Source organism: Oryza glaberrima, chromosome 2 (genome assembly GCF_000147395.1).
Source record: "Oryza glaberrima chromosome 2, OglaRS2, whole genome shotgun sequence".
Lineage (NCBI taxonomy): Eukaryota > Viridiplantae > Streptophyta > Magnoliopsida > Poales > Poaceae > Oryza > Oryza glaberrima.
In genome coordinates this window covers 9,749,750-9,776,382 of record NC_068327.1, presented here as the reverse complement: position 1 = coordinate 9,776,382, position 26,633 = coordinate 9,749,750, and the positions used below count along the sequence as shown (strand labels likewise).

Sequence of the window (26,633 nt, the reverse complement as noted above, 5' to 3'; positions counted from 1 at the left end):
TTGGAATTTTTACGTGAATTTTGAAGGGAAAAAACTGTTTCCCATGAAAGTCACGTAGAATTTCTTATTAGTTCAAAAGTACGGTCTCTAAAGTTTTTCCTACGCTAGATGATAATCTGTATGAAGTAAAAAATAATAATTTGAGCAAATAGATATGCTGTAGCGGTAGGTGAGAATGAACAAGAACTATCAAGGGCGGTCTACACAACTTATGATGGAAAATCCACCCAACATTGTACAAATTCTAGATCATTAGATTTGCTTTGAGATTTGTTCCATCTCCTTCTAGTCAGCCTCCCCCCTCCCCTCTCCCCTCAAGACATCAATGTCGAGGTGCCCTGCCCCATCGTCTTCTCTGTCTGACAGCGAGGAGCCATCGGATCCGCTACCACTAGTTTGTTGCTTCTTTGCCCTTGCCACCAAAGTATACGACATGGTTGGAGGGACAAGATCTTATAAGTTGGTTCTACCCTTGTTAAACTAGTAAGGTGGTACTCCCTGCGTTTCAGACTATAAGTAGTTTTGACTTTAATTAAAATCAAACTTTTTCAAATTTAATCAAATTTGTAGAAAATAATAATAATATTTTTAATCCCAAGATAAATATATTATAAAAATATATTCAATTACAGATTTAATGAAACTAATTTGATGTTGTAAATATTACTATATTTGTCTACAAGCTTAATCAAATTTAAAGTAGCTTAATTTTGACCAAAGTCAAAACAAGTTATAATCTAAAATTGGAGGGAGTATTAAATATGAGCATACATCTCTTATAGGCCACACATATCAAATTTTAATTGGGTAAGGATATCACACCCCTATAGACCCTTAGGAAAACCCTTATTTACGTGCTTCCCAAACCCAAACACAAACACTAATCTATGTCCTCTTTTGTTCGTCGGCACTGGAGAAAGGGTGGAGGTCACCAAAGTTAGAGAAGGAGCACAAACACGAATCACGGTTTAGAATCTGTAAAGATTTTGTTCCTAAATTATCTGCCGAATGTCATTTAGCAAATCCGTGAATTAATTGGCACGCATGTATATTAGTTCATGTGATAGAATTTAAATTTTAAAACTTAGAAATAAAGCTGAGAAATAAATAGGATCAGACGGTAAACCCGGCCGCTCATGCATCACAGAACCTTATCCTGTTCGCTCCTGACCTTCGTTAAAACCTCACCCGCTGCTCTCCCGCTGCGATGGCAGCGCGCCATGGCCATGGCGCCCCTCTTCGTTCCTCCTCCTCATCTCCTCTTCCTCCTCCCAGCCACCACCTCATCATCCCCCGCTGCTTCCCTCAGGCGACTCCTCCTCCCGCCGCTCTCGTGCCACGCGCGCCAGGTGCTCGACGTAATGCCCCAGGGAGACCGCGTCGCCGGTCCGAGAGCCGCCGAGGGAGCTGGCGCTAAAGGCGCGACGGCGCAGGTCGGCGTGGCCACACGGGTGGCCGGCACGGCGGGGCGGCATGGGCGGGGCCGTCATGGCGGCGGCGCGAGGCCGTGGAGGAGAGGGGAGGACAGGCCCGCGCGCGGAGGACAACATGCCGCCGACGACGGGAAGGTTCAGGGAACGAGGAGGGGTGGGGATCTCAAACAACGCAGGGAGGGCAGGCGCTGGACGAGAGGCGAAACGCAAGCGCGGGAATCTGGAAAGGCTGGAAATTCGGGGAGAGGCCAGAGTAACGCTAGTGGTGGCAATGCCAGCAGGAAGGGGACGAAGAAAGCCAAGGGTGGTGAGAACGAAGTCAAGCTGAGAGTCGAGCTGGACATGTGCTCGAAGAGGGGAGACGTGATTGGAGCCATCAACCTGTATGATTCTGCGGTGAAGGAAGGGATCAAAATGGGGCAGCATCACTACAGCGTGCTCCTTTACCTGTGTTCTTCTGCGGCGCTTGGGTTTGTGCAACCGGCGAAAAGTGGCAATGCCGGTAGTGGGATTGCTAGTATTGGGCAGTTACATTCATCGTCTACTCAAAGCGTGGGAAATTTGGAGGGAGACGATGTACAATCTGAAGGCCACTCTGAAGATCAGGAGGGAAACAAGACCGATTTGTTTGCTTTGGATGATGGGACGGAGAAACTGAGTCGAATTCCAGTGAGTGATGAGCTGAGGGAGTATGCAAGAACTCGAGGGTTTGAGATATTTGAGAAGATGCGCTCGGAGGAAGAGAAAGTTCCCATGAATGAGTCTGCTCTGACTGCAGTGGCTCGTATGGCGATGTCCATGGGCAACGGTGACATGGCCTTTGATGTTGTGAAGCAAATGAAGGATCAAGGTATTGCGCCAAAGTTGCGGTCATATGGTCCTGCTTTGACGGCATTCTGCAATAGCGGCAATGTTGAGAAAGCATTTGAGGTGGAAGCACATATGTTGGAGTCTGGTGTCAGACCTGAAGAGCCTGAGTTGGAGACACTTCTCAAGGCTAGTGTGGCCGCACAACAAGGAGACAAGGTTTATTATTTGTTGCATAAGTTCAGGACTACTGTCAGACAAGCATCTTCAACCACAGCTAAACTACTTGAGGATTGGTTTCAGAGCCCAACAGCATCTAAAGTGGGGAAGAGAAAATGGGATGCAGGTGCTATAACAAAAGCTATTGAGAACAATGGTGGGGGTTGGCATGGGTTAGGATGGTTAGGAAGGGGGAAATGGACCATATCACACTCGCACATCGACAGGAATGGTGCATGCCTTGCTTGTGGAGAAAAAATGACTATTATAGATCTTGATCCAAAAGAAACAGAAGATTTTGCCACATTGGTGGCAAAATTAGCTATCAAAAGAGAGAGGAGATCAAACTTTGATAACTTTCAGGTCATCTATCTCTGAACACCGTAAATGCTATTTTTACTAGGCTGTGCATTTACCAATACATGTCATCAATATTATGCCTTGATTAAATTACACTAAATATTTCCGTAAGTGTAGATTGAAGCCAAGGTTTACAGCATGAAAGGATACAAAATTAGATGGGTTTTCAATATTGAGTAAATTATGTATGCTCAGAATTATATCCAATTGTAAACTAAATATAAATATAACAATTCTCCATCTCATTTTGTATATTTAATGAATACTGTGCATTATTTTATTAAGCAGTGTGCAAACTAGAAAATTTTATATGCCACAATATCTTAGTTTCTCTTTATTGCAATTAATTTTTAGCCAACTTGCAGCCTCTTTGTTGGAAAAAGAATTATCATCTTTAAATCATAAATAGTTCTTACAGCGTGTGAATCATGATCAATAGAGCTTTCCAGTGGTGTGTGTAGTCCATATCCTTTCTCTTAATTAACCATTTAGCTTGACTTTTTCGCTGTATTTTTCTATATTCAGAAATGGTTGGAAAAGCATGGCCCTTTTGATGCAGTTGTGGATGGTGCCAACGTTGGCCTTTTTAGCCATAAGCATATTTCCTTGAGTAAGGCATGTATATTGTGATAAATATTTTCTTCTTCTTGTATAACATATATCTAAAATACTAGGCCTCTATCTTTTTTCAACTGGACAGATTAATATTGTTGCTGATGTTATACGGCAAAGATTTCAATCAAGAAAGCTCCCTTTGATAGTTGTGCATAACCGACATCTCACTGGAGAGCGCATGCAAAAGCCTTCTAATCGTAAGTTGGTGGAAAAGTGGAAGCTTTCTAATGCTATTTATGCAACCCCTACTGGCTCAAATGATGATTGGTAAGCTTTTCTACTTTTTAGATGCTATAGGAAGCTGTACAGCAACTATCCCCCCTGAAGATTGAAAATTAGTTCTCCTTATTTAATGTGTCTACTATTTATGATATATCTGAATTTTCCATTTTCTCAATGTTTTGAATATTGATGTACAACTTGTCTCTGATAAACCATTGCATTAGTTGCTCCTTAGAAGGAGTTGTTTTAGTTATTTGCCTTCCACAGCTGAAGTTTTGAAAATCTTCATCTGTATATGTACAATATGTAATATTTTGGCATATAGTTCAGGTACTGGTTGTATGCTGCTATCAGATGCAAATGCTTGATGGTTACCAATGATGAAATGAGAGACCACACATTTCAGCTCTTGGAAAGAGATTTCTTCCCCAAATGGAAGGAAAGGCATCAGGTGTGGATCTGTTTTGGTGATATTTGTTTATACCTTTTAAGTAAATTTAGAAAATATGATAATGCCAAGAAGTTATCAAGGGTTGACGTGCTACATAGTTTTACCCTGAAACCTCGAGAGAAATATACTTATCTTATTTTATTTAAGATTCACTCTGCAAATATACATCTGTATGAACACTTTCAATATATCTATAGATCATTGTGTACTCGCAACAGAGCTCATTTTATGGTGTCATCTTCACTAACAGGTACGCTTCAATTTTGAGGACAGTTGTGTTACACTTCAAATGCCTCCTCCTTGCTCAGTTGTAATTCAGGTTTGAATTTAACTACTGAAGAAATATTATATTTTCGTATTGTGTAGACATACCATAGTATTTGACTGAAAAATTAAGTGAACTGGCCGTAATATCTCTAGTTCAGATTTGACCTTCAGTTGTCAAGAATTGCCTGAACTAGCCCCTATTTATGCACAAAAACGATCTTCATTGCTATTAAAGCCTTCAATCAGTTGCATGTAATTGTAGCCTTTTAAATTTTTGTTATCTGGACAGACTTCATAATTATTCCATCTGTTCTCTGTGAAACTCAGGAATCTGAGAATGGTCAGTGGCATATCCCTGTTGTCTCTGAGGAAGGTTCACTAGAGAAGGACCGGACCTGGTTATGTGTCACGCGGCGCAACTGAGAGCCAGATTACAATGAAGCTCAAGTTGATCTAGAAACACAATGTGAATAAATCACTACAACATGGTTTGACATTACTGTAGGGACAAAGGTGACCATTCTTTTCTGCTCAGGTCAGAGTCTTAATTCTCCATCCTCTTCATCTTTTTCACTGCTTATTCTGCTTAACCTTATTGTTCAGCTGGCCACATATGATGTATAGAGTTATATGAACATTACAGCTCTGTCATGTCATGTCGTGTGTTGGGAGTTAGTCCTAAATTCTTGAATCCATTTAGCGGACTACCTGTTTCTTGAAACATGTTCTAACAAGGCATTGTTTGTTCACCCGCCTATGTTTTTCTTTGGCCTAACTAACAAGAGGCTCTTCTACAGGATCAAGAACTGACCGTACCTTGTCAAGGTGCCGTTACATACCAACAATTCTTTCATGCTTGGAGTTCCTTCTTCTGTTAAACTGGCCTGTTTCAGGTGTTCAGTAGCCAGAATAGGTGAATAACACGTGCAGAAAAATAGGCCTGACTGCTCAACATTCAGCTACTATATATGGCTATACAAATATGCATTTGGTCTTCCGGTCCTTTGCGTTATATCCAATTTAATCATTCAATAAGGCATTGTGTGTACTGTTATGTGCATGAAGTTAGAACTCTGAACTTGTACCTTTTTTACACTCTACCCTGAACAAGTGAACATTGAACACCGGGTTTTGAAAACCTCCAGAGGCATTGGCGGCTCTGGGTTGTTCTCACTTGTGTTAGGATCATTTAAATTAGCACCTACAAACAATTCCTTCATGAAATTGTTAAAAAAGCAACGAACTTGAAAAAGGGAAGGGTTTATGTTGTTCTATATAAGAGCATGGGCAATAACAGAAGCCCCTAAATGGAGTGGCCTCAAGAAAAAAGATGCCACTGCCATATGTTTATTACATTTCAGCCCTTTCCTCACCACACCACTAGTCACTGTGTTGTGCATGGCCGCCTAAGGTCTGAACCCATTTTGTCACAAATTCACCATCTCCATTTCATCTGTCTGAGGGCCTATTTTAAACTCCATATTGGATAGCATATTAGCAGAACGTAAAATGAAACAGTTAATTAGCGCACGATTAATTAAGTATTAACCATTATAAATTTAAAAATAGACTGATTTATTATTTTATTTTATTTATTTATTTATTTATATGCAAAACAGAAAGCGTGCTGACGAGGAAGTTGTAATTTGAGTTTGAAGTTTAAAACTACTAAGTAAAGCAGCAGCAATTGATGCCAATCAGAATCGAGAAATTCCAGGAGGAATAAGAAATAGGGGGAAGAATTTTTGCCGCTATCTGACTCCTTCCTGAGTGAACGCCTCCGCCGCCGCCGCAACCCCGTCCCGCACGGCGGAGCCTGCAGCCGGTGGTGGAGGCCGCGCGACGAGGTTGGTGAAGTGTCGCCGCGCCTCCGCCGCCGCCGACGACGCCGGCGGCCTTGTTCTTCCTCTGGTTCTTGACGGGAAAGATGTGGGGGCGATTTAAGCCGTGGCCGTCAGGTGGGCCGAAAATCTAAGGAAATAAGTTCATTTTTAGTCCCATGACTTGGTTTCCATCTTAAACCGAAATACCAGATACAACAGTGATAACATAACACTAGTATAATGTATAATGTAGATTGCATGAAGAATGATTTTGTCCGTCGTGGCAATTACGAGCAATGTTGCCGAAAGGGCGTGCCTTCATGTTACAGCATAGCATGTGTTGCTGGATTTTTCACATTTTGATCCTTTTAGAAAACTTATTATACAAATAGACTCCTAAAAAAACTTATTCTAGAAATGATCCTTTTCACAGCACCAATGTCTTGGCACCGTGGTCCAACATGACGGCGCCAATGACGTTGGCGCCATCCTCCTAGCCCCCCGGTGAAAGTGCCAATGACATTGGCGCCGTCCCCCTAGCCCCCGATGAAAGTTAAGTTACAAATGTGAAAGGGGACGATGACCAATTAGCAAATAAAAAATATTTACAAATAGGTCCTTAGTGGCAATGACCCTTGCGCTGAGGACCTATTTATAAATTTTTTTTACAAATGGGTCCTTATTTTATTACAAATAGGTCCTTTTTTTAAAAAATTACAAATTGGTCCTCAGCGCCAATGTCGTTGGCGCCGTCCCCCTTCACATTTGTGACCTAACTTTCACCCAGGGGCAGAGGGGATGGCGCCAACGTCATTGGCGCCGTCATGTTGGACCATGACGCCAACGATATTGGCGCCGTGAAAAGGATCATTTATAGAATAAGTTTTTTAGGGGTTTATTTGTAGGATAAGCTTTTCAAAAGGATTAAAATGTGAAAAATCCAGCATGTGTTGCTGCTGCGATGAATTTTCTATCTGTTTCCATCTACTCCGTCTATCCAAGTACTAAATTTTTTTCTTGGAAAAGGAGAAATTTCTCTCCCGAAATAAAAAAAATGCAAAATAAAAAAAATCTGATAAGCTAGATTCTTCTTTTTGCTCCGGTGCTTTCTACTTGTAGTATTATACTACGAGTAGAATTAATCCTGACCGTTTATTTTAAAGGGTAGATTAGTAATCTTCTAATACAGATTAGGGGTAATTTTGGCTGGGGCTGATTTCTGTGTCTCGGTCGCTTGATCGCATCAGGCCCGACGCAGGCACTGCATCTCGCATGTTACTTATCACGGCGATGGAACCGATCCATTCCAGCGTCGGCTGCGCGTGGCCTTCCGCCGTTCCACGTGCATCCAATCGGGGCAGCGGTGCGCAGTTCAATTCGGAGGCCACTCCGACGACGATCCTGGCCCCTCCGCGTGCGGCGGAGACTCGCTTGGATCCATTCCGGCTAGAGTTTGCTTCTGGAAAATACTGCTGTTGCTGCTACTGAATTATACTGTTGGTGACGAAAAATCCTGGCACTGCTGGTGCTTACTTGTGCAGTTGGTGACGAAAAATTGTAGTGCTTGATGTTTCATGAATTCTGCTGTTGGTGATGATGTATGTAACTAGTGTGTGCCGCAGCGAGACACCATTGCAGAGTAGTAGTTAAGCTCTTGGTATTGTGCCATTTTCGTTGCAGTTCTGCGTGTTTAAAGGTTAATGCCTGCTGCTTTTCAAATGTTACGTGGATCTATTTGTGCCATGAATGAAACAATATGATAGAAATATAAATCATCCATGTTTGAATTTTGTTTCATATAACTCTTGATTGCGCTTTGTTGATGATTTTTTTTTTGACGCGAGACTCTACCTTATTACCATTTGATTAATGGTGTGTCAAGAAAGTTACATAAAGAATTTGTTACTGAATTTAGTTGTCCCAGAAACAGCTTGAGCACAAAAAAATCCTGTAAAGGCAACAGAGAGCAGTGTACGCAAGCTGCTAACCCATCTAGCCAGCAATGCCATCTCCATCAACACAAACACCCCCGGAGAGTGAAAGGCACGGCCCGAGCCATTCATCGTCAGATTCAGATATTCAGTAGATCTACCTTTGACCATTCCAATCGAACACTCATATATTAGTAGCAGTGAAATTTAATAGACATGCATTTGATTCGATCGAAGACGTTTGCAACAATGATCCATCCAACTCAGGTTTTTCATGTGTGCACCGTGGGGCCTTCACGGCCTATGGCGAAAGTATCCCGCTTCACTGAGATGCTAGGCCCTGCTGCGTAGCCTCTAATGGGGGGAGACACATGCGGCAGCAGCGTCCGGCTGCAGGTAGAGAGGAGCGCGCGCACGCGAGCGGCGGTGTCGTGATCATGTACGCTGTTAGGTTTAGTAACTATTAGAAGACGAGTTTACCCTCCGCACATAGTTTTTTTTAACAAATTTGCCCACCCACGCTTCTACTACCATAAGATGAGATGGTAGTAGAAATATATCTGAACCATTCAATCAAATTAGATCAATGGTTCAGATCGTTTTCTACTACGAGTAGAAAGCACCGGAGTGAGGCTCAGCATTTTCTGGTTCATCGCACAAGTGCAGAATGGTGTAACCTGACCTGAGTTGGAAAAAAAAAACCCACCTTGCCGTGCATCTCTCAGGAGAACACCAGAAAAGTACAAGATAATCTAGTCCTGGATTCGTGCTTAATATGCAAATATTGATATATGCACCACAGACATGGCAGAAAATGAGGATAAAAAAATGACGGGGGTAAATAAGAACGCTTTAAGGTTGCTGTAAACCTGTTATCAGACATTTATACATAAGGATATTATTGATGAAACTGCTATGATTATGACATGACTTCAGAATTTATACATAAACAACCTTGCCATGAGGCACCAGAAGCATCTCAAGGCTCAACCTACTTTCCAATTTATATCCCTACAATCCTGCCTAAACTGAAATTACATCAATAGGGTAGTATGCCTTCTTGCGTCGCACAAAAAGTGGCAATAAGGATAAGGATTATGTATTATCTTTCTGCAAAACTAGAAAAAAATTATGTACTGCCAGGAAAAGTTTTTGCAGCTGCAAATGACCAGAAAATATGAATCTAGTCACTCAATCACTCATCCTTACAAGCCACCAACCTTGCCAGCTGCAGGTTTGTTCTGTTTCATCTTGGCAATGCTGACAAGATCACCAAAGAGTGAATCTTCAGGCCTGGATGCCATTGCTCCACCATGTGAATTACCTTCCTGAACCGAAACCGCATTCATCCTCTGCGTAAGCTCATTCGCGCTAACATAAGCATACGCCGCATTCGGGATGTAGTAAGCTCCAGGTTGCTGGCCAAATCCATAGCCAGCCATCTGAACAGCATACATCTGATGATGATGGCTCATGCCATAGAACTGTCCCCCAAACATCGGTTGGGAGTACATTCCAGCTCCCTGATTGACTTGCATCGAATTGGGGTACATCATCATCCCTCCGTATTGGAGATTCGGTGCGGACTGTGGTTGTGGTGATTGTCGCGGCTGTGTTCCTCCTAGCTGACCATTTGCCATTTGTTGTGGTGACATGAATGATCCTTGGCCAAACTGACCAGAATGTGGTGATTGGGGGTGCATCCCTACTGGTTGCCCTGGTTGCAGTGGCATCTGGCCAAGTTGGGTGGGTTGGGGTGGGTTGTCCATGGATTGCTGAATCTCCCATGGTGGTGGTGGAAGGCCTCCATTTTGATCATCTGCACCAGTCAACAAGAGATTGTGAAATGCCCGGATTGGGATTGGGATCCGGTGCAGTTGCTAGTGTAACTGCAACTTAAGCAGTTGCACTAGCACCACATGATAACAAATTGAGATCAGGTGCAGTTGGTACTACAACTGCACAATAAGGACTGCAAGCAATCTAGCCCATAGGGAGAGTTGGTACTACAACTGCACAATAAGGACTGCAAGCAATCTAGCCCATAGGAAGACAGTTTTTGGACCATGCTGAAGGGCTAAAATATTCGACAAAGCATTCAGCCACATGTAACAGGATATTCATAAGTTTCACAGGAAATAATAACCATTTATTCTTGTTTAATGTGAAAGATTTGTGTTGTCTTATGCTTTTATCTAAAAGAATAAAATATATTACCAATGCATTTTAAATCATATCCCCTCCCCATCTCGCGCTCGCGTGCACCCCCACAAGAAAAACAAATCAATTACATACACACAAGATATCATATCAGCAGGCCTGGGAGACTAATGTATTACCATAGTAAGGTACGATGGCATTGGATGAAACCCCATTTGAATAAGCAACAGGATGCTGAGGCAGAGCAGGTTGCACTGGAGCAGGATATGCTTGTGATGCAGGGAAATTTGAATTTGGTGCCGATGTATTAAAAGAGTTAGTAAGGTTATTGTTGCTTCTGTTGGCATTATTTTGCTCAAACATGTCTGCAAGAGCTAGCACATTCTGATCAGCTGCTGAATATTCTGTGACAGGAACAAGTGCAAGGGAGTTTGCAGGTTCAGGTTTGATGTAATCATCTCCACTAAGAAGGTCGATAACCGGTACTGGTGCTGCAGGAGCTTTTGGACTACTGGATGATGCTGGAGCAGGAAGTGCTAAGGTAGATTGGTTGCTGGTACTTGCAGTCCCTGAAGAACTGAATATAATGGAAGACAAAAAATTGTCAGGATAACATGAACTTCTATCATGGAAAGAAAATTTTAATCCCAGGTGGTTTACTGTTGGTAGAACTACTCAGAAATATATCATCAAAATAATCCCACATTTTATTGGAACCTTCAAGAATTCATATCATATTTCTAGTAGAATATGTTGGAATGATTTGTATAAAGAAATGATTGTCAAAATCTGTAAAACCTTTGAACTGGTGCTTTTGAAGTCCCAGGATTTGCGGGCGGAGAACTATCAATTTTGGTTTGGAGAGATTTTGTTTTCTCCAACCTAACTGCAACGCCTGCAGCAATAGCATCATGTTTTGCTAGAACTCTCTGCAAATCATCATTCAAAGAAAGGCCCTGGCTGAGCAACTCCTCATTCCTGTCAAAATTCCGTATAAGAAATAAGAACCCCTCCAGCATCACACGATTTATCAGTCTTAAATATGATAAAAGTTACCACCATCAGCTAAATCTGATATTTTAAAAATAATGGTAAGAGAGATCCAAAAAACTTACGAGGTAGTGTTTACTAGCTCTACCACTCTCTGCTTGTATGAACGGCATTGATCCACCAAGTCAACAATGACCTCTTGCCTAAGCCCCTGCATATCCAATGTCAGTTCAAGAAACATAGGGAGAATCCTAATAACATATTTTGATGTAAATCAGTAATTTTACAAGGATTTAAATAACTCCGGATACAATATAAATACCTCTCTGTTACTAGGATCCAAAGCATTCAACATCTCGGAAAGAACATCCATGATGCCTCGTGCATTCTGAATTTCTGCTAGGCTGGTGAAATAAAAATGATCATTACCAAATTTGTATGGAAACATATGTTTCAATTCTTTTTTGAAATGCTAAAGTTCAGTAGTATACACATCCATTGTAATAAGAAAATTTCAAAAACTGCAATACCTCAATGAAGGCAAATCTGGCACTGATGATCCAGGTGGCTCTTGCTGAGCACTGCGTAAAGATGCAGGATAGTTTTGCAGAGGTTGAGTCTGTGGAGGAGTAAATATTGGAACAGAACCATTTGATCTTTGAGGAAATACGGCCCCAGCACGCTGCCATGTGAACAAGGTTTCCAGGAATGTCACTGAATTAGTTCACGATGGTTTGATATTAAACTAGCTATAATATTATTTGGAAATAGCATGACCACACTCTCATGCTTAACAATTGTGTTACGATGCTGTTATCTTAAAAAAATGAAAATAATTCTCTTATTACCTTATTGGAGTTATACCCTTTGGGGAGAAAAAATAGCATGAAAGAAGAATCAAAGATAATTAGAATATCAGTATATTTGATATAAGTGGAACAATACCAAGAGCTCCTGATATGCTGCGTAGTATTGTGGATATCTTGCACGTACCCCGCCAAAAACTTCTTGCCAAGTGTCTATCAGAGTGAGGATCTTCTCTTTCACATGAAAATCAGGCTAAAAGCTCAAAAGAATAAGGCGTTAAAATTTAAAGAGTTTACAACTAACCAGACAATTTTAACTTTTAAGGTTTAAACTTATATACATACCCTTTTCTTGACTATTTTCACCATTTCATGAAGTATGTCTTTCTCAGCAACTTGCATATGGACAATGTCCCCACAGTTTTTGATCATCGTCTCCAGTAACTGAATCAAGCAGAGAAAGGTTGCAGTTCAGTAAAGGATTACTTAGATGTGGCTTTCCGTTTCAACTTTTCAAGCATGGTGAGGAACAGGACATTTCAAATTCAGAACACTAGAGAATTTCTGCTTTGTCCTTCCTGTTTAATCTTGAATACCAAAAAGTATGACATGACAATAAGAAGTCATTGCATGCATCAGAAGTCTCAAGAAATTACAAGACAAAAACAAATCCTAACCAGGCCTTTTCCTGATGCCTCACTACATCAGAGCACAATTGCTGCATTTCTCTACTTATCAACCAATGCGAACTATTTTCTCATCATTCACTCCTGATTTTGGAATCTTGCGGTCACTGAAAGAAGTCTCCGGCATCCACCTAAGAATATTCCTACCAGTATCTCATAATACATTCTTACATGGAAATCTCTTCGGGCAGGAGCTGACAGTTACAAGTTAGAATACACACAGGCACACAGCCTCACACAGTTAGCAGGTTGTAAATTACTCAATTACATGCAGTACCCATACGCAAGCATTGCTAAATAAAATGTGTACAGGGTACATAACTAACAGTTGATGTATTAGATCAATACACAAAAATAGTTCCAAAAAAAGATTCAATACACAAAAAAGAAACATTTCAAATTATACTCACCGTGAGAGCAAGAAGCTGGACCTTCGCATTCCTGTGTGCAATTCGTTTCTTGATAGACTTCACGACATCTTTTGCTTGCCTATGAATATAGCAGTGAAGTTTGAGAACTTCTTAGACTGAAATTTTCGTAGAACTTCACACAGAACTGGCCGCAAGACCAAAATGTTGATCAAGTTTGCATGTTATAGGAAAAGCTCGAAATTCAGAATTACAGTCACATGAAAACTTTAATTCGATCCTATTTTTACATGAAACTAACTCCAGAAGAACTAGAAAAAAAGAGATCTTTTCAAGATCAAACTTCGATGCCCTAGTTGTAACTGATGTATAATTAGGACGTTGCTGTTTAAATTTAAAACCAACATTTCTCAACTGTCAAGGACTCAAGGTCGGCTTTCACATAGAAATCATCTGAACACATAGATTCCCAACCCAAACAGGATAATCCACAATGAAACAGAATACGTACTTTTCGATCGAAAACTCACACGAATCAATCAAAAGTCACTGAATTCAATTACGAAATATTTTGTCTCAATACCAAAACAAACATGAAGAAAATTAGCCAAACCGCCAATAAGAAAGAACAGAATTCGCTCAAGACGGAGAAAACAAAGGTGGAACCCTCACCAAAATCAACAAAATCCGCTAACGAATGCGACGCCTCTCAACCAATACAACAGTAAAGAAAGAAAACCGCATGAACAAAATACAGAAAAAGAACGAATAATCTTTCTATTTTCCTCACCCTGGGTCTCGATTGAGGGTGTCGCAGATCTCCAGGTTCATGGCCCAGTCCGGGCCGATGAGCATGTCGTTCGTCGCGCGGTCGACCAGCACGGACGGCATCCTGCTCCCCCCCTCGCCGGAAACCAACCAACTCTCCTACCAAAAAATCCGAAACCGGAGCCGCCTGCGAACCCAAGAACACGAGAAAACCCCCAAAAAAAATCGAACCCTTTTCTTGGCCACAAAAAATGGAAAATCTCTCCTAGAGAAAAAAAAAAAGAGAGAGAGAGCCAAGAAACGGCGACCTTTGGCGGGCTCAAATGGCGGAGGAAATTAAGGTCGTCGAAGGGAGGAAGGATTCGCGGTTCTTGGATGGTCTCAAAGCGGCCGGCTTTCGGCACGATAATTTTTTTTCGATGAATTCCGTGGCGCTGTTCGTCTGCTTCTGATTGTTTTTGTTTGGGTTGGTTTCATTCGTCTCTCTGCGTCTCGCTCTCCGCCCACTGCGCCCTTCTTTTTTCCTTCGATTCCTCTGTCTTTTTCTTATTTTTTTTTTCCATTTTCTATTTCTTTCCTTAACTGCCTGAGTGAAAAAGGGGAATTTTTAGACCAATCATGCAGATTTTATTGTAGTGCATGTTATGTAATGTCGTCAGCGTTTTGCATAAATTATGTGTGTCCAATTGGGGTGTGATGTAGTTGAATTTTTGTCATGTCTAAATCTCATAAGTTAGTTATTTGTGATGTAAGGTGGAGTAGAAGTTTTGTATATTATATTACGCCAGAATGGTTAAAAAAAAGCATAATGTTTTATATTACATGATGCTAGCTAGGAAACATGCCAGAATTTGTATCTACTAACTTATTTGTCGGTTCAATTTATATGCATTTCTAATTACTCCATAGGTCGAAACTCGTAAGTAATACTTCCGCTGTCTCGTTATATTGACTAAAATATACAAAACTACAAACATTTGGCCAAACTATCAAAAACTACAGATTTAAAGATATAAATCACAGAACTACAAATTTAATATCAAATTTATTGTAAAATTATAAATTTAAGTCATTGTATAAAAAAATAGATTTAGTGAGGAAGTTATCAATGAATTACATATTTTAGATTATAGGTCCGTAGCACAATTGTTTTTTCTAAAGTTACAAAAAACTGTAGTTTTCTGATTAAATTATGTTTAATCTATAGTTTGCAATGCCTTAATTATATAGTTTCCTTGAAAAATTGGTGATAAATCATAGTTTTGTGATACATATCTTTTGCAATAGATCAATCAAATTATATGCAATTTTGTGAAATTTACTAATTTATATTTGAGAAATTATAGTTCATCAGTCAGCTGGGAAATTATGGAGATGGTAAAGCTAGCTCCATTAATTGCTGAGCTAAAACTACAATTAAAGTTGGAGTACAAGAGAGGAAAAAAGAACCTATACATTGACGATTTTCTTTAGATGGATCGTATATATGCTAGGGGTTGTTAAATAGTCATCCAAAATTAAACATGCATGTGGAGATCATTCTTCAGAGAAATTAATCACCACAAAATTATTTTTATAGAATAAATCTCAGTACATAAAATCTGAAATAAAATATTTGGAGAGAAATGGAAAAGGAAAGACAGGTAGTGGAAATCTATCTATCTATCTATCTTCTATCTATCTATCTATCTATCTATCTATTATATACTAAAAGTCCATGAAACTTCCTACAAACGCTCTCAAGTCGCCACATGGCGCTCTAATAAAATAGAGAAAATCCTAGAAATTCTAAGAAAAAAAGCAAAACATCTATCCCTTGATTTTCACTTAAATTGGTGGGTCCAATATTATACACCGTTAGATAAAATCGATCTTAAAACAAACTAAATACCATGGGCCCCACCTATCCTCCTCCCGTGCATTGGCAGGTGGAGTATATACGTACCTACATGGTAGTACATACGCTTCCTTCCTTTTTTTTTTTCCTTTTTTCTTCTTTTTACCATATATATATATATAATGGATATATATTTTTAAATAATCATAATTTTACAACAAAGAATCTACCATCATATAACTTAAACCAGTGTACTCTTTACTTTGCACTATTATTTTCAAATAATGCACTATTTTAAAATAAAATTTACACAATTATATCGTATACCTATCAAATAAATAATATCTATATTAACTAATTTATACGTGCACTTAAACTGATGGCCCCATTATATAAATCATCGGATCTATTTTTATTACATTGGCCTATTATTCTCAAGTAATCCACTATTTCAAAATAAGGTCTACACCATTATATTATGTACCCATTAAATTAACAATTTAAAATCTATATTAACTAATTTACACTTACCCTATAACTGGTGGACCTATTATTATAATCATCGGATCAATTGTTTGCTAATAAATAAAGCGTCCAAAATTCTCTTTTTGCCCGCTGCACAATGCACGCCTGCACCTTTGCCTTTCGCACGTGTGACAAAGCGTAGTGTCTGAGACATCTAAGGTTATCACAACCGCTATAGCGCTACCGCTTTGCCACATATCAAATCATATATGGAGATAATTAATTTTGTTAATAACATGAAAAGAAAATTAAATGTGTGATGCAGCGAGAGAATAATTAAGCACTATGGGTTGTGTTTTTCTCAACACTAATTAACTCTGTTTAAGTTGAAACCGAGAGTTGTTTACATAATAATTATAATTATAATGTATTTGTGTTATGTCGTATTTGGATTTGGTACTATTTGTTCGTACAGGTGAAAGGAATTATTATGTTATAAATGTAAGCACAATATTGATGGATATCAATAGAACTCTTCCTACGACAAGGGTGATAAAGGGAGTTTAAGGCCCTCTCTTTTTTCCCAATTCCATATTTGGATTTTTGTTTGCACGCTTTCTAAGTTTCTAAATGGTGTCTTCTTTAAACAACATTCTAATTTTTTAGAAGTCAATTCATTCGTTTATACCCTCAAATAGCTATCACATAAATTATATAATTCATCAATTTCATCCTAAACCTTAAGTACTACATTTTTTTTCATGCGAGTCATGGTGATCAGTAAATTGGTGATCAACGGATCATCAAAGTCGTAAGATGAATATGTAAGAGTTACTCTGAACAATTGTAAATAGGTGTCAAAATTAATTGCTATTAATTAGACATCTAAAGGTGTCAAAATTAATTGCTAACCACAAAATTAATTTCTCTCTACGTGTATATAAACATGGACGAAGTTGGAACAAATATTACCATATGTCCCATACATATATATATTGCGCAGTTAATATTCTAATTACATGTGTTAAGTTATTTAAAATTCCTTAAAATGCTCTCAAGCTGCCACGTGGCGCTCTAATAAATTAGGGAAAATATTAGAAATTCTAAGGAAAAAAATCAAAGTATCTATTACTTGATTTTCACTTAAATCGATAGGTCCAATATTATAAACCGTTAGATTAAATTGATCTTAGAACAAACTAAATACTACGAGGTCCCACCTCGGCATAGGTACGCACCTACGTGCGCGGGTACGTACGCTTCCCCTCCCTTTTTTTCATTTTTCTCTTTCTTCTTTTTATCCCATGCATATGCTTCCCTCCCTTTATTACTATATCATACGCCTTCATGAGACGATTTAATCAAAAGAATTTTTAGTATCTTGCACTCGCATTTTTCATTTGCAGCCATACTACACGTACGGTATGTATATAGATGGACTGTATGACAATTAACTAGCAATAGTTTCTTATTTAGTCGAGAAAAAAAACATGATTCAAAAGTCGTAACTACTTAATCCATCTCCTACTCAAAAGTTGTGAATGGTTTTTTAAGATACCTTAAGAAAAATAGAACACTTAAATTATTACTCCCTCCGTCCCCTAATATAAAGGATTTTGACATTTTGCTTGCATTGTTTGACCATTCGTCTTATTAAAAAAATTTGGAATTATTATTTATTTTATTGTGACTTACTTTATTATCCAAAGTACTTTAAGCACAACTTTTCATTTTTTATATTTGAACAATTTTTTTTAAATAACACGAATGGTCAAGCAGTGTAAGTAAAATATCAAAATCCCTTATATTAGGGCACGGAGGGAGTATAAAATAATATTATCCAAACTTTAGTTTGCTAAAGTTTACCCTAAATCTATGAGACAAAATTTCTAAATAAACAATAATCTTACCTTTCAATAAATATAATATAAGTGCCCGCGCGTACGCGGGCCATATTCCTAGTTACATTCAAAAGAAAAAAAAAAGAAACATATCCATCAAATTGGCTTGTCTCTGATGATCTTGGAGAGCAACAACACGGGTCTCCCTGTTCCAGGTTGACCTCACATTTGTCTGCTGACCAATGAATGCGATGCAATGCAACGTCGCCATTCTCCTGCCTGCCAAAATGCTTAAAAACACTGGTTAATAATAGAGTCAATAACTAGGACGGGCAATTTCAAAGCAAAAATATAATGCATGTATGCACGGCGTTGACGACGACAGGCAAGGCAACCTAATCCACACGGCGTGACCTTCTCTTTTGTCTAGTGCCACGACCGACTAAGACGGCGATCGACGACTTTGCAATGCATAATCAATTCATGGAGTCCACTCAGCATGCAACTGCTCCTTGACACTATGATACCTTTTACATGTCTCTCTGTGTATAGTACACATTGCTCACTTTAATAACTTTTGGAGTCATTTTACTTTCCTTTCTTTTATTTTCGCTACTACAAAATCGATATTTTCACAAGATAAATTTTCGTAGAGCCAATCGATTTGTGCATGCGGATTTTCTTACAGTCACGGACCATCTGTAGAAATCGAGGATGAGTGATAAAATTTAGCAGCCACTGCACCCTAACACTTCTTTATCGATCCATCAGTTTTCTCTCTGTTCCCCTATTCACTCTTCCTTTCCCTCAACCTCATCATCCTCTCCGTCCCTCCCCCTCTTTCCTTCCTAATTGTATGTATATCCGTTTTTTACCATCCACCCATCCAGCGCCATCAAAGTCCCTAAGAGCACCATCTAAGCATCTATCCCTCCCTCTCCTCCTCATATCTCTCTCACGCCCTCCACCCACGCCAATGAAATCCATGGATGTATCGCTTTGAGTTTATCCCTTAAATTAATGAATCACTTAATAATACATTTCTAGAAAATGTTTAAAAACTTAAAGGAGAACGTAAATCCTTAAATAAGAATCCATGATAGATGGGTGTATTTTTTTTTATAAATTTCCTCATGCTCCAAAGCATTTACTTGATTTTCACTTGAAATTTTATAGGGAAAAACTATTTTTAATCAATCAAATCAATTATTAGGATTAATTAAAATACAAATCCTATATTAATCCTCTTCCTCTTCCTAGGTTGTTAACCCAACCCATCTCCCTCTTCCCTTCCCACGTGCACGGCCGCCAACAGGCCAGCCTACCCACCCCTCCCTCCCCTACTCCACTCTTCTGCCGCCCCAGTGAGGTTTGGATTGGCCGATCTACTCACCCACGGCATTTTGCCACCTCTTGCTAATAGGTGGGGTTGGGATCCACTTGTCAGATTCATCCCCAAATAAGCCCGAGGCATACAAATTATCTGATATTTTTAATAAAAAATTGTGCCTAAGGTCCCTCATCTTATCGTCGAGTTACAAATCATCTCTGAAAAAAAAAACAGATATATTGCATCTCTCAACTTATAAAACTGGGTCACTTTAAATCCTTAGGTGGTTTTGTCCGACATGGCGACATTGACTCTGGTTTTATCTGATAAAACTGGAGACGAAATTTCCTAAGGACTTAGAGTGACCCGGTTTTATAAGTTGAGGGATGCTATATATATGGTATTTTGGTTCAGGGACAATTTTGTAATTCAATGACAACGCCCCGATTTTTAGGCCACTGAAAACTATTTTTTTTAATAAAAGTCCTATTTTCGAAAAAAAGTTCTTTGTGTGATTAAGGATCTGAGTGCCAAAAAGATCTCAAATAAAATCCTTTCTCAGGTCCAATAATCTCAAACAAAAATTCCCATTCAAGCTCAAATCTCGGGATTCGAATTTCCCTCCAATCCTTCCAACTTGCTCCTCTCAAAATTCAAAATTATCCACCAAATGTCAATCTCTTCCCTTGAATACACTTCCTTAGCTTCCCCCTAATTTCATTAGTTCAAATATCAAATTTAAAATCAAATATCTCTATTGTTAAAAAAATTGAAGATGTTTCTATCGAAAATTTTGGTGTATCATCCTATTCCGATACGATGTCTATGTACGGGTACGCAATTTCTGTTTCTACCTACCCTTGGTTCGTCTTCTGACTCCTTTCGAGTGTGCACGTCCGCCTATAGCTAGCCAAATGGGCTTGTCTGTAATGGGCCGGCCCAAGCACACTGCTACAGTAGCCGACCTCGCTTGGAACGGGTGGCTGTGCCGTGCCTGGGCCGAGGCTGCAGCCCATGGGCTGGCATGGCACGGCATGACTCCTGTAGCAGGCCGACATGGCCCGACACGACACGCAGTGGCCTGGCAGGCCCATGCCGCCGCCTGTCAGGGCGAATGGGCTCATGCGGAGCGTGCTCCTGCCACGGCCTCTCACCCAATCCCCTGCGCGCGTCCCGCTGTTCTCGCCGCCCAATCTACGCTTGTGTCGGGCGTTGGGCACCGCCGGCCCAATCTCACTTGCACGAGGTTCGAAAGTGACACGCGGGCTGATACGGCACGGCCCCGCTATGGAGCTGTGCCTAATGGGTCGTGCTCGTGCGGGCCGTATCATTTGTGGGCCCGTGTAGTACTGGGCCGGGCCACCCGTTGGGCTTACTATGCGTCCACCCCCTCCATGTCAGACTCCCGAGTCGGGGGGCTGCTAATGCGCGGGTGATCGCTGCACCTGCTGCCCCTATACGTACGTACGTCCCTCTTCTCCCTCTTCTTCTCTTCCCTACTACAGTAAACCACAAAATTTTTTAAAAAAACAAAAGTTAGAAAAAATTATATAAAGAAATACTATATATAAAAAATTTGAATTCAAATTCAAATTTGAATCGGGTATATAAACTTTTGACTTACAAACTTTGGGTCTATAAACTTTAGTTGTATAAACTTTAGATGTATAGAAATATTATATATAGAAAATATTTGAATTCAAATAAAAATTTGAATTGGATATAATTCAAATTCAAATTTGAATTGGGTATGTAAACTTTTAACTTATAAACTTTGAGTCTATAAACTTTATGTGTATAAACTATAGATGCATAGAAATACTATATATAGAAAATATTTGAATTCAAATTAAAATTTGAATCAGATATAATTCAAATTCAAATTTGAAACGGGTATATAAACTTTTGACTTGTAAACTTTAGGTCTATAAACTTTAGGTGTATAAACTTTAGATGTATAGAAATACTATATATATATAAAAAATATTTGAATTCAAATTCAAATTTGAATCGGATATATAAACTTTTGGTCTCTAAACTTTAGATGTGTAAACTTGAGATGTAAAAACTTTAGGTGTATAAATTTACTAAAATAAGAAAGTAATGCAGTGCCAAAAAAGGAAACCATGTAGAGGGAGGGAGGGGGGAGGTGATCGCTACCCCATCCCCAGAGCGATCGATCGCCCAACAGCATTTCCGCCCGAGTCGGGCTAGCACGAGGCGGTGCCTTGGAGGAGCCGCCTTTCCTGGCAGGGGCTGAGGGGTACTTATGAAGATGTTCGGGGTGTCTAGCTTAGGAGTACTTATGAAGATCACTAGCCGGTATTGTTTGCTTCTTGCACATTTGACATCAGAAATTTCTAAATGGAAATTAATTAGTTGTGGCTTCAGCCTTCAGCTGCTGCAAAGCTTGATTTAGTTCAACCTGCCAATTGAAACGAAGTGTACACTCCTGGTTCCCATGCGACACGAGATAACACGGGACACTTTTGTTCCAGACCACGCTTCATGCGCTTCTTATTTTCGTGAGACGTCCTGTTGCAACCAGGCATTTTGCTAGCCCATTGTCCTTTCAATCAAATTTTTGGAAAATATCAAAGGCCACTATTTGTTTGGGCCCCCATCCCTTCCTTTCCCTCTGGCCACACGGCCTTTTCCTTTACCTCACTCGCAGGCCACAGCCGCTGGCCCAGTCCGCCTCCTTCCCGACTCCCCCTCCTGCTGGGCCCACCTGTCAGCTCCATCGTCTTCTTCCTTCCTCTTCCTCTTCCTCTTTCCTCTCACTCTCTCCTTCTCATCTCTCGAATCCTCTTCCTCTCACTCTCTCTCGCGCCCTTCTCGGCGAGGCGCCGTACGCGCACGTTCGTCGATCCATCACTTCGCCGTCCCGTCCGCCCGAGCCGCCTTCGCCTAGCTCCAGTTCCGCCGCCGCCTCACCGTATTACTACCACTACCACCTCGACGGTGGTCCGTGCCTGGTCGATCGGAGGCGTACATCAGTATAAAAGGTGGATTCTTTTTCGTTGTTGCCGCCGTTCCAGGCTCATGAAGGTAAGGAGGAGGCAGATGGCGAGGAAGACGGCGCCGGAGACAGAGAGGCTTCTCCTTCCTGGCATCAGCCGTCGCCCGCGCCGGCGCGGCGCCAAGCCCTTTCTCCTCCTTCTCTGGTCGCTCGGGGGCCATATGTGTCGCTCATTCTCCACGCCGCGCCCGTGCTCTCGGCACCTCCGACAACATCCGCCGCCGGCGAATGTAGTATTTGATTAGTACCGCCTCGCCGGTTTATGAACGCAATTATGAATTTAAAAGGTGGATCAGCTCACACAAGTTCTCCTCGGATATTATAACGTGTTTGCTTTGTCTGTTGCGCAGGTTTGCAGGTGTTTGTCTTCCGCGAGCTTCCGCTTCCCGCTTCTGCGCGCCCAGAGAGGTATGTGTGTGTGTGTGATGGCGGCGTTGGTGGTCGGGAGGGCGCGTGGTGGGTGGGGATTCGGGCACGAGCGGGTCGGCGGTGGGTCGCCGGATGACGCCCGGTGGGACGCGAGGAAGAAGGAGAGAGCGGCGGAGGAGGGCGTCAGGTCGCCGGACCTGAGGAAGAAGGAGGGGGGGGGTGGGGCTTTGGGCAGCGTCGTGTATAGGCGGTGGCTCGCCGGACGATGACAGGTGGGACCTCCGGAAGAGGACCCGAGGTTCGCCGGACGATGCCCGGTGGGACCTCCGGAAGAGGACCCGAAGCCGGACCTGGGGAAGAAGAATGATGATGAGGAGAAGTAGAAGAAGAGAGGAGGTGAAGAGGGGGAAGAAGTTGGTGCGCCGGCATGCGCGTGCCGTGGGTGGAGGAGGGGCCGCACATGCTGTACGCGGGACCCAGTTTCCTCGCCGGCGCTGCACCGGATCCCAGCTCTCTCCCCATCCCCTCCTTCGGTCCTCCCAGAAGGAGGACGAGCAGCAGCGGCGGTGGTGTGGCCGTGCGCGTCGCGCTGATATTCTTGGCGGGGCTCGTGTTACGGTTGCGTCAGTTGGAACGTGTACGAGTTAGTAGGCTAGCGTTGCTAGCCCTTAGCCAGTAGTAGTAGTAGTAGCAGCAGCTAAATAAATAAATAATAAATAATAAATAAAATAAATAATAAAAAAACTAAATAAATAATAATAATAAATAAAATAAATAAAAAATAAAAAAAATAAAAAATTTTGTTCTTCCTTACCTTTTTATAGTTTAACTAGAGTTGAGACAATCTGTGATGAACCCTGAGTTCCTCTCGACACTCAAGGCTGTTGTTGGCCCGATCTTTCGGTGAGTTGTGATAACTACGATTTGAGAGAAACGTTGACGATCCGACTACAACCGTACTAGACGTTGTGTTGCGCCTTAGCGATCGATACACCTCTCCGTGGGTTGCTGATCTTGCCGGTGCAGACCAACCCTATTCCTGCAAGCAATCGAGAACAAGCAAGAACAAGATATAAAGCAACTGAATTGCTAGATAGACAAGACACACAAAGATAAATTGATACACTATAAAGTGGGGTTCCGAACAAGCAGACGGACGGTCTAGCCGACACGCGCGCTGCAAGCGAAGTAGCAATGGCTAAACTTACAATTAATCAAAACCCAAGAAACTCTAAAGGGGTACCTAACTATTTAAGGAGGTGGGAGGACGACCTAAGGGAACCCTAGGGTCGTGCTCCACCTGGTTGGGGCGCACCCCACATGGGCCCCACTTGGGCCGGGGTCCCAGACGAAGTTACAAGCCCATAGGCCCATTATAGGTGACGCAGCACCTTGTTGCTTCAATTGCGGCTCCATAAGATGGAATTTCGCAATGAGGCTGGATCCATTGGAAAGAGGACTCCATGAGCTTTCCATCAAGTACTCACGGGCCGAAAACGGAGGTCGTATGCAGATTCGGCGGCCGTTTGAAGTCAGCAGTGTAGTAGGTGGCCGAATCGGATTCCAGCACTTGGAGGACTTGATCTTAATATCTTCTTGTTCATCCATGATGTGAGCAATGGTTGCATCCGTGGTAGCCATGGTCACATCATCCTCCCCTTCTTCACGGAAAACCGTCCTCGGTTTTTCCATATGGTGCTCTTCACGCAGTACACTGAAAACAACCTGTTTCTTGCAATCAAAACAAGACAAACTCGAGACAATATGATTAGCAGTAACATGTCTCTCTAGCTTGCATATTTTATCCGAAACTACAAGATGTTCTAAATCTGAACAAATGTAAACTCTATGCACCAAAAATATTCCTCTATCATTATATTCGCCAAAGATATGAAAAATAGCATTAGTTGGACATGGCAAATCAGATTCAGCAATTAATTTCTCCTTCAAATTATCAAGCTCACAAAAATCATCAAACTGAACATAGCCCAAAGTATTTAAAGAAGATAGCAATTCGCGTTCCTCTACTTCATTAGCAATGTGAACAACATGCTTAGAATCAGCGCAGTTAGTATTAACAACAGGAATAGCATGTTCATTCACTAGTTGTGGCATGGATATAAGTGAAGCATTATCGCACAACTCTTCTTTATCACAAGGAACAGCAAGTAAATCAACTTGTGACAAAGGCAATTCAGCAATTGATTCCACTAATGGTTGCTCTACTATAGCATGAAAAGTGGACAAGTGTAGCTCACCTTGAGAATACTCACCTTCATTTCTCTCAGCACCATTTAATTTACCTTGCGAACTTTCTTTAGACATCGCAGGTGCTTCATCCTCTTTCTTCTCAAGTATACCCTTCTCCTTTTCTTGGATGTGCTGATCTTTCTGCAAAACGTTAGTAACAGGGGAGACAAAAGATTGCTCCTCCAATGTTTGCACATCATCATTACATAAGTATATTGGGGATTCAGAAATAGGAGATAAATCACATTGGTCATGCATCCTCGCCTTTGATATGATCTGACTCTCAATGCTACGAGCAAGCATGAATAGGTGACCAATATGATTATATGTCACATTATCAAGCAAAACCTGAATTTCAGAATTAAGCCCATTGAAAAATCTACGCATTGTATTTTCATTGCACTCTTTGAGACCACTGTAGATAATACAGACCTTAAATTCATGAATGTACTCCCTAATAGTTCTATCACCTTGTTTCAGATGTTCTAATTTCTCCCGAAGAGTACATTTGTAATAAGAAGTCACAAAGCGTTTTCTCATCATGGTTTTCAATACATCCCAAGTTTCAGGTTTATTACTAACATAAGACCACCAAAATAATGCAGAAGAGGTAAACTTATTACTAGCAGCCTTAATCATTTGAGCATCAGAAAAATCATATATATCAAATTCACTGTCTACTGCTAGCTCCCAATCAATGTATGCAACAGAATCATACTTCCCATCATAGAATGGTAACTTAGATGCAACTTGTTCAAAATTATAGTCATGTACCTCATATGCATCACGTGGAGAAGTCGTCATATCTCGTCGAAGGTGTAGAAGTCGATGTTCTCGTATTCCCTTACGCAATCCTGCCATGGTTAGTCGCTCTGATACCACCTGATGAACCCTGAGTTCCTCTCGACACTCAAGGCTGTTGTTGGCCCGATCTTTCGGTGAGTTGTGATAACTACGATTTGAGAGAAACGTTGACGATCCGACTACAACCGTACTAGACGTTGTGTTGCGCCTTAGCGATCGATACACCTCTCCGTGGGTTGCTGATCTTGCCGGTGCAGACCAACCCTATTCCTGCAAGCAATCGAGAACAAGCAAGAACAAGATATAAAGCAACTGAATTGCTAGATAGACAAGACACACAAAGATAAATTGATACACTATAAAGTGGGGTTCCGAACAAGCAGACGGACGGTCTAGCCGACACGCGCGCTGCAAGCGAAGTAGCAATGGCTAAACTTACAATTAATCAAAACCCAAGAAACTCTAAAGGGGTACCTAACTATTTAAGGAGGTGGGAGGACGACCTAAGGGAACCCTAGGGTCGTGCTCCACCTGGTTGGGGCGCACCCCACATGGGCCCCACTTGGGCCGGGGTCCCAGACGAAGTTACAAGCCCATAGGCCCATTATAGGTGACGCAGCACCTTGTTGCTTCAATTGCGGCTCCATAAGATGGAATTTTGCAATGAGGCTGGATCCATTGGAAAGAGGACTCCATGAGCTTTCCATCAAGTACTCACGGGCCGAAAACGGAGGTCGTATGCAGATTCGGCGGCCGTTTGAAGTCAGCAGTGTAGTAGGTGGCCGAATCGGATTCCAGCACTTGGAGGA

General features: G+C 41.1%; 2 protein-coding genes and 1 pseudogene across 3 annotated transcripts; 2 read left to right on the top strand and 1 right to left on the bottom strand.

Annotated features, from left to right (window-relative positions):
- Positions 1-1,113: 1,113 nt before the first annotated feature.
- On the top strand, positions 1,114-5,372 carry LOC127764537 (proteinaceous RNase P 1, chloroplastic/mitochondrial-like). 2 transcript variants are annotated; one of them, XM_052289426.1, is made up of 7 exons: positions 1,116-2,822; positions 3,345-3,434; positions 3,520-3,701; positions 3,987-4,107; positions 4,358-4,426; positions 4,702-4,909; positions 5,172-5,372. In XM_052289426.1, the coding sequence occupies exons 1-6, from the start codon at positions 1,137-1,139 to the stop codon at positions 4,795-4,797; spliced, it is 2,244 nt and encodes a 747-aa protein (XP_052145386.1). In that variant the 5' UTR covers positions 1,116-1,136; the 3' UTR covers positions 4,798-4,909; positions 5,172-5,372. The 2 variants fall into 2 exon arrangements, with proteins under 2 accessions (XP_052145387.1, XP_052145386.1); XM_052289427.1 differs by lacking the exons at positions 4,702-4,909; positions 5,172-5,372 and having other exon boundaries at positions 1,114-2,822; positions 3,982-4,107.
- A 3,594-nt stretch (positions 5,373-8,966) lies between these two features.
- On the bottom strand, positions 8,967-14,477 carry LOC127764544 (TOM1-like protein 9). The gene is made up of 11 exons (XM_052289438.1): positions 14,215-14,477; positions 13,929-14,093; positions 13,181-13,259; positions 12,430-12,528; positions 12,224-12,337; positions 11,809-11,960; positions 11,601-11,682; positions 11,404-11,489; positions 11,087-11,266; positions 10,468-10,865; positions 8,967-9,947 (listed from the first exon to the last, which is right to left on the bottom strand). Exons 2-11 carry the CDS (start codon positions 14,027-14,029, stop codon positions 9,334-9,336), a joined length of 1,905 nt encoding a protein of 634 aa, XP_052145398.1. The 5' UTR covers positions 14,030-14,093; positions 14,215-14,477; the 3' UTR covers positions 8,967-9,333.
- An 8,349-nt stretch (positions 14,478-22,826) lies between these two features.
- LOC127761265 (uncharacterized) lies at positions 22,827-23,449 on the top strand (annotated as a pseudogene).
- The last annotated feature ends 3,184 nt before the right edge of the window (positions 23,450-26,633 follow it).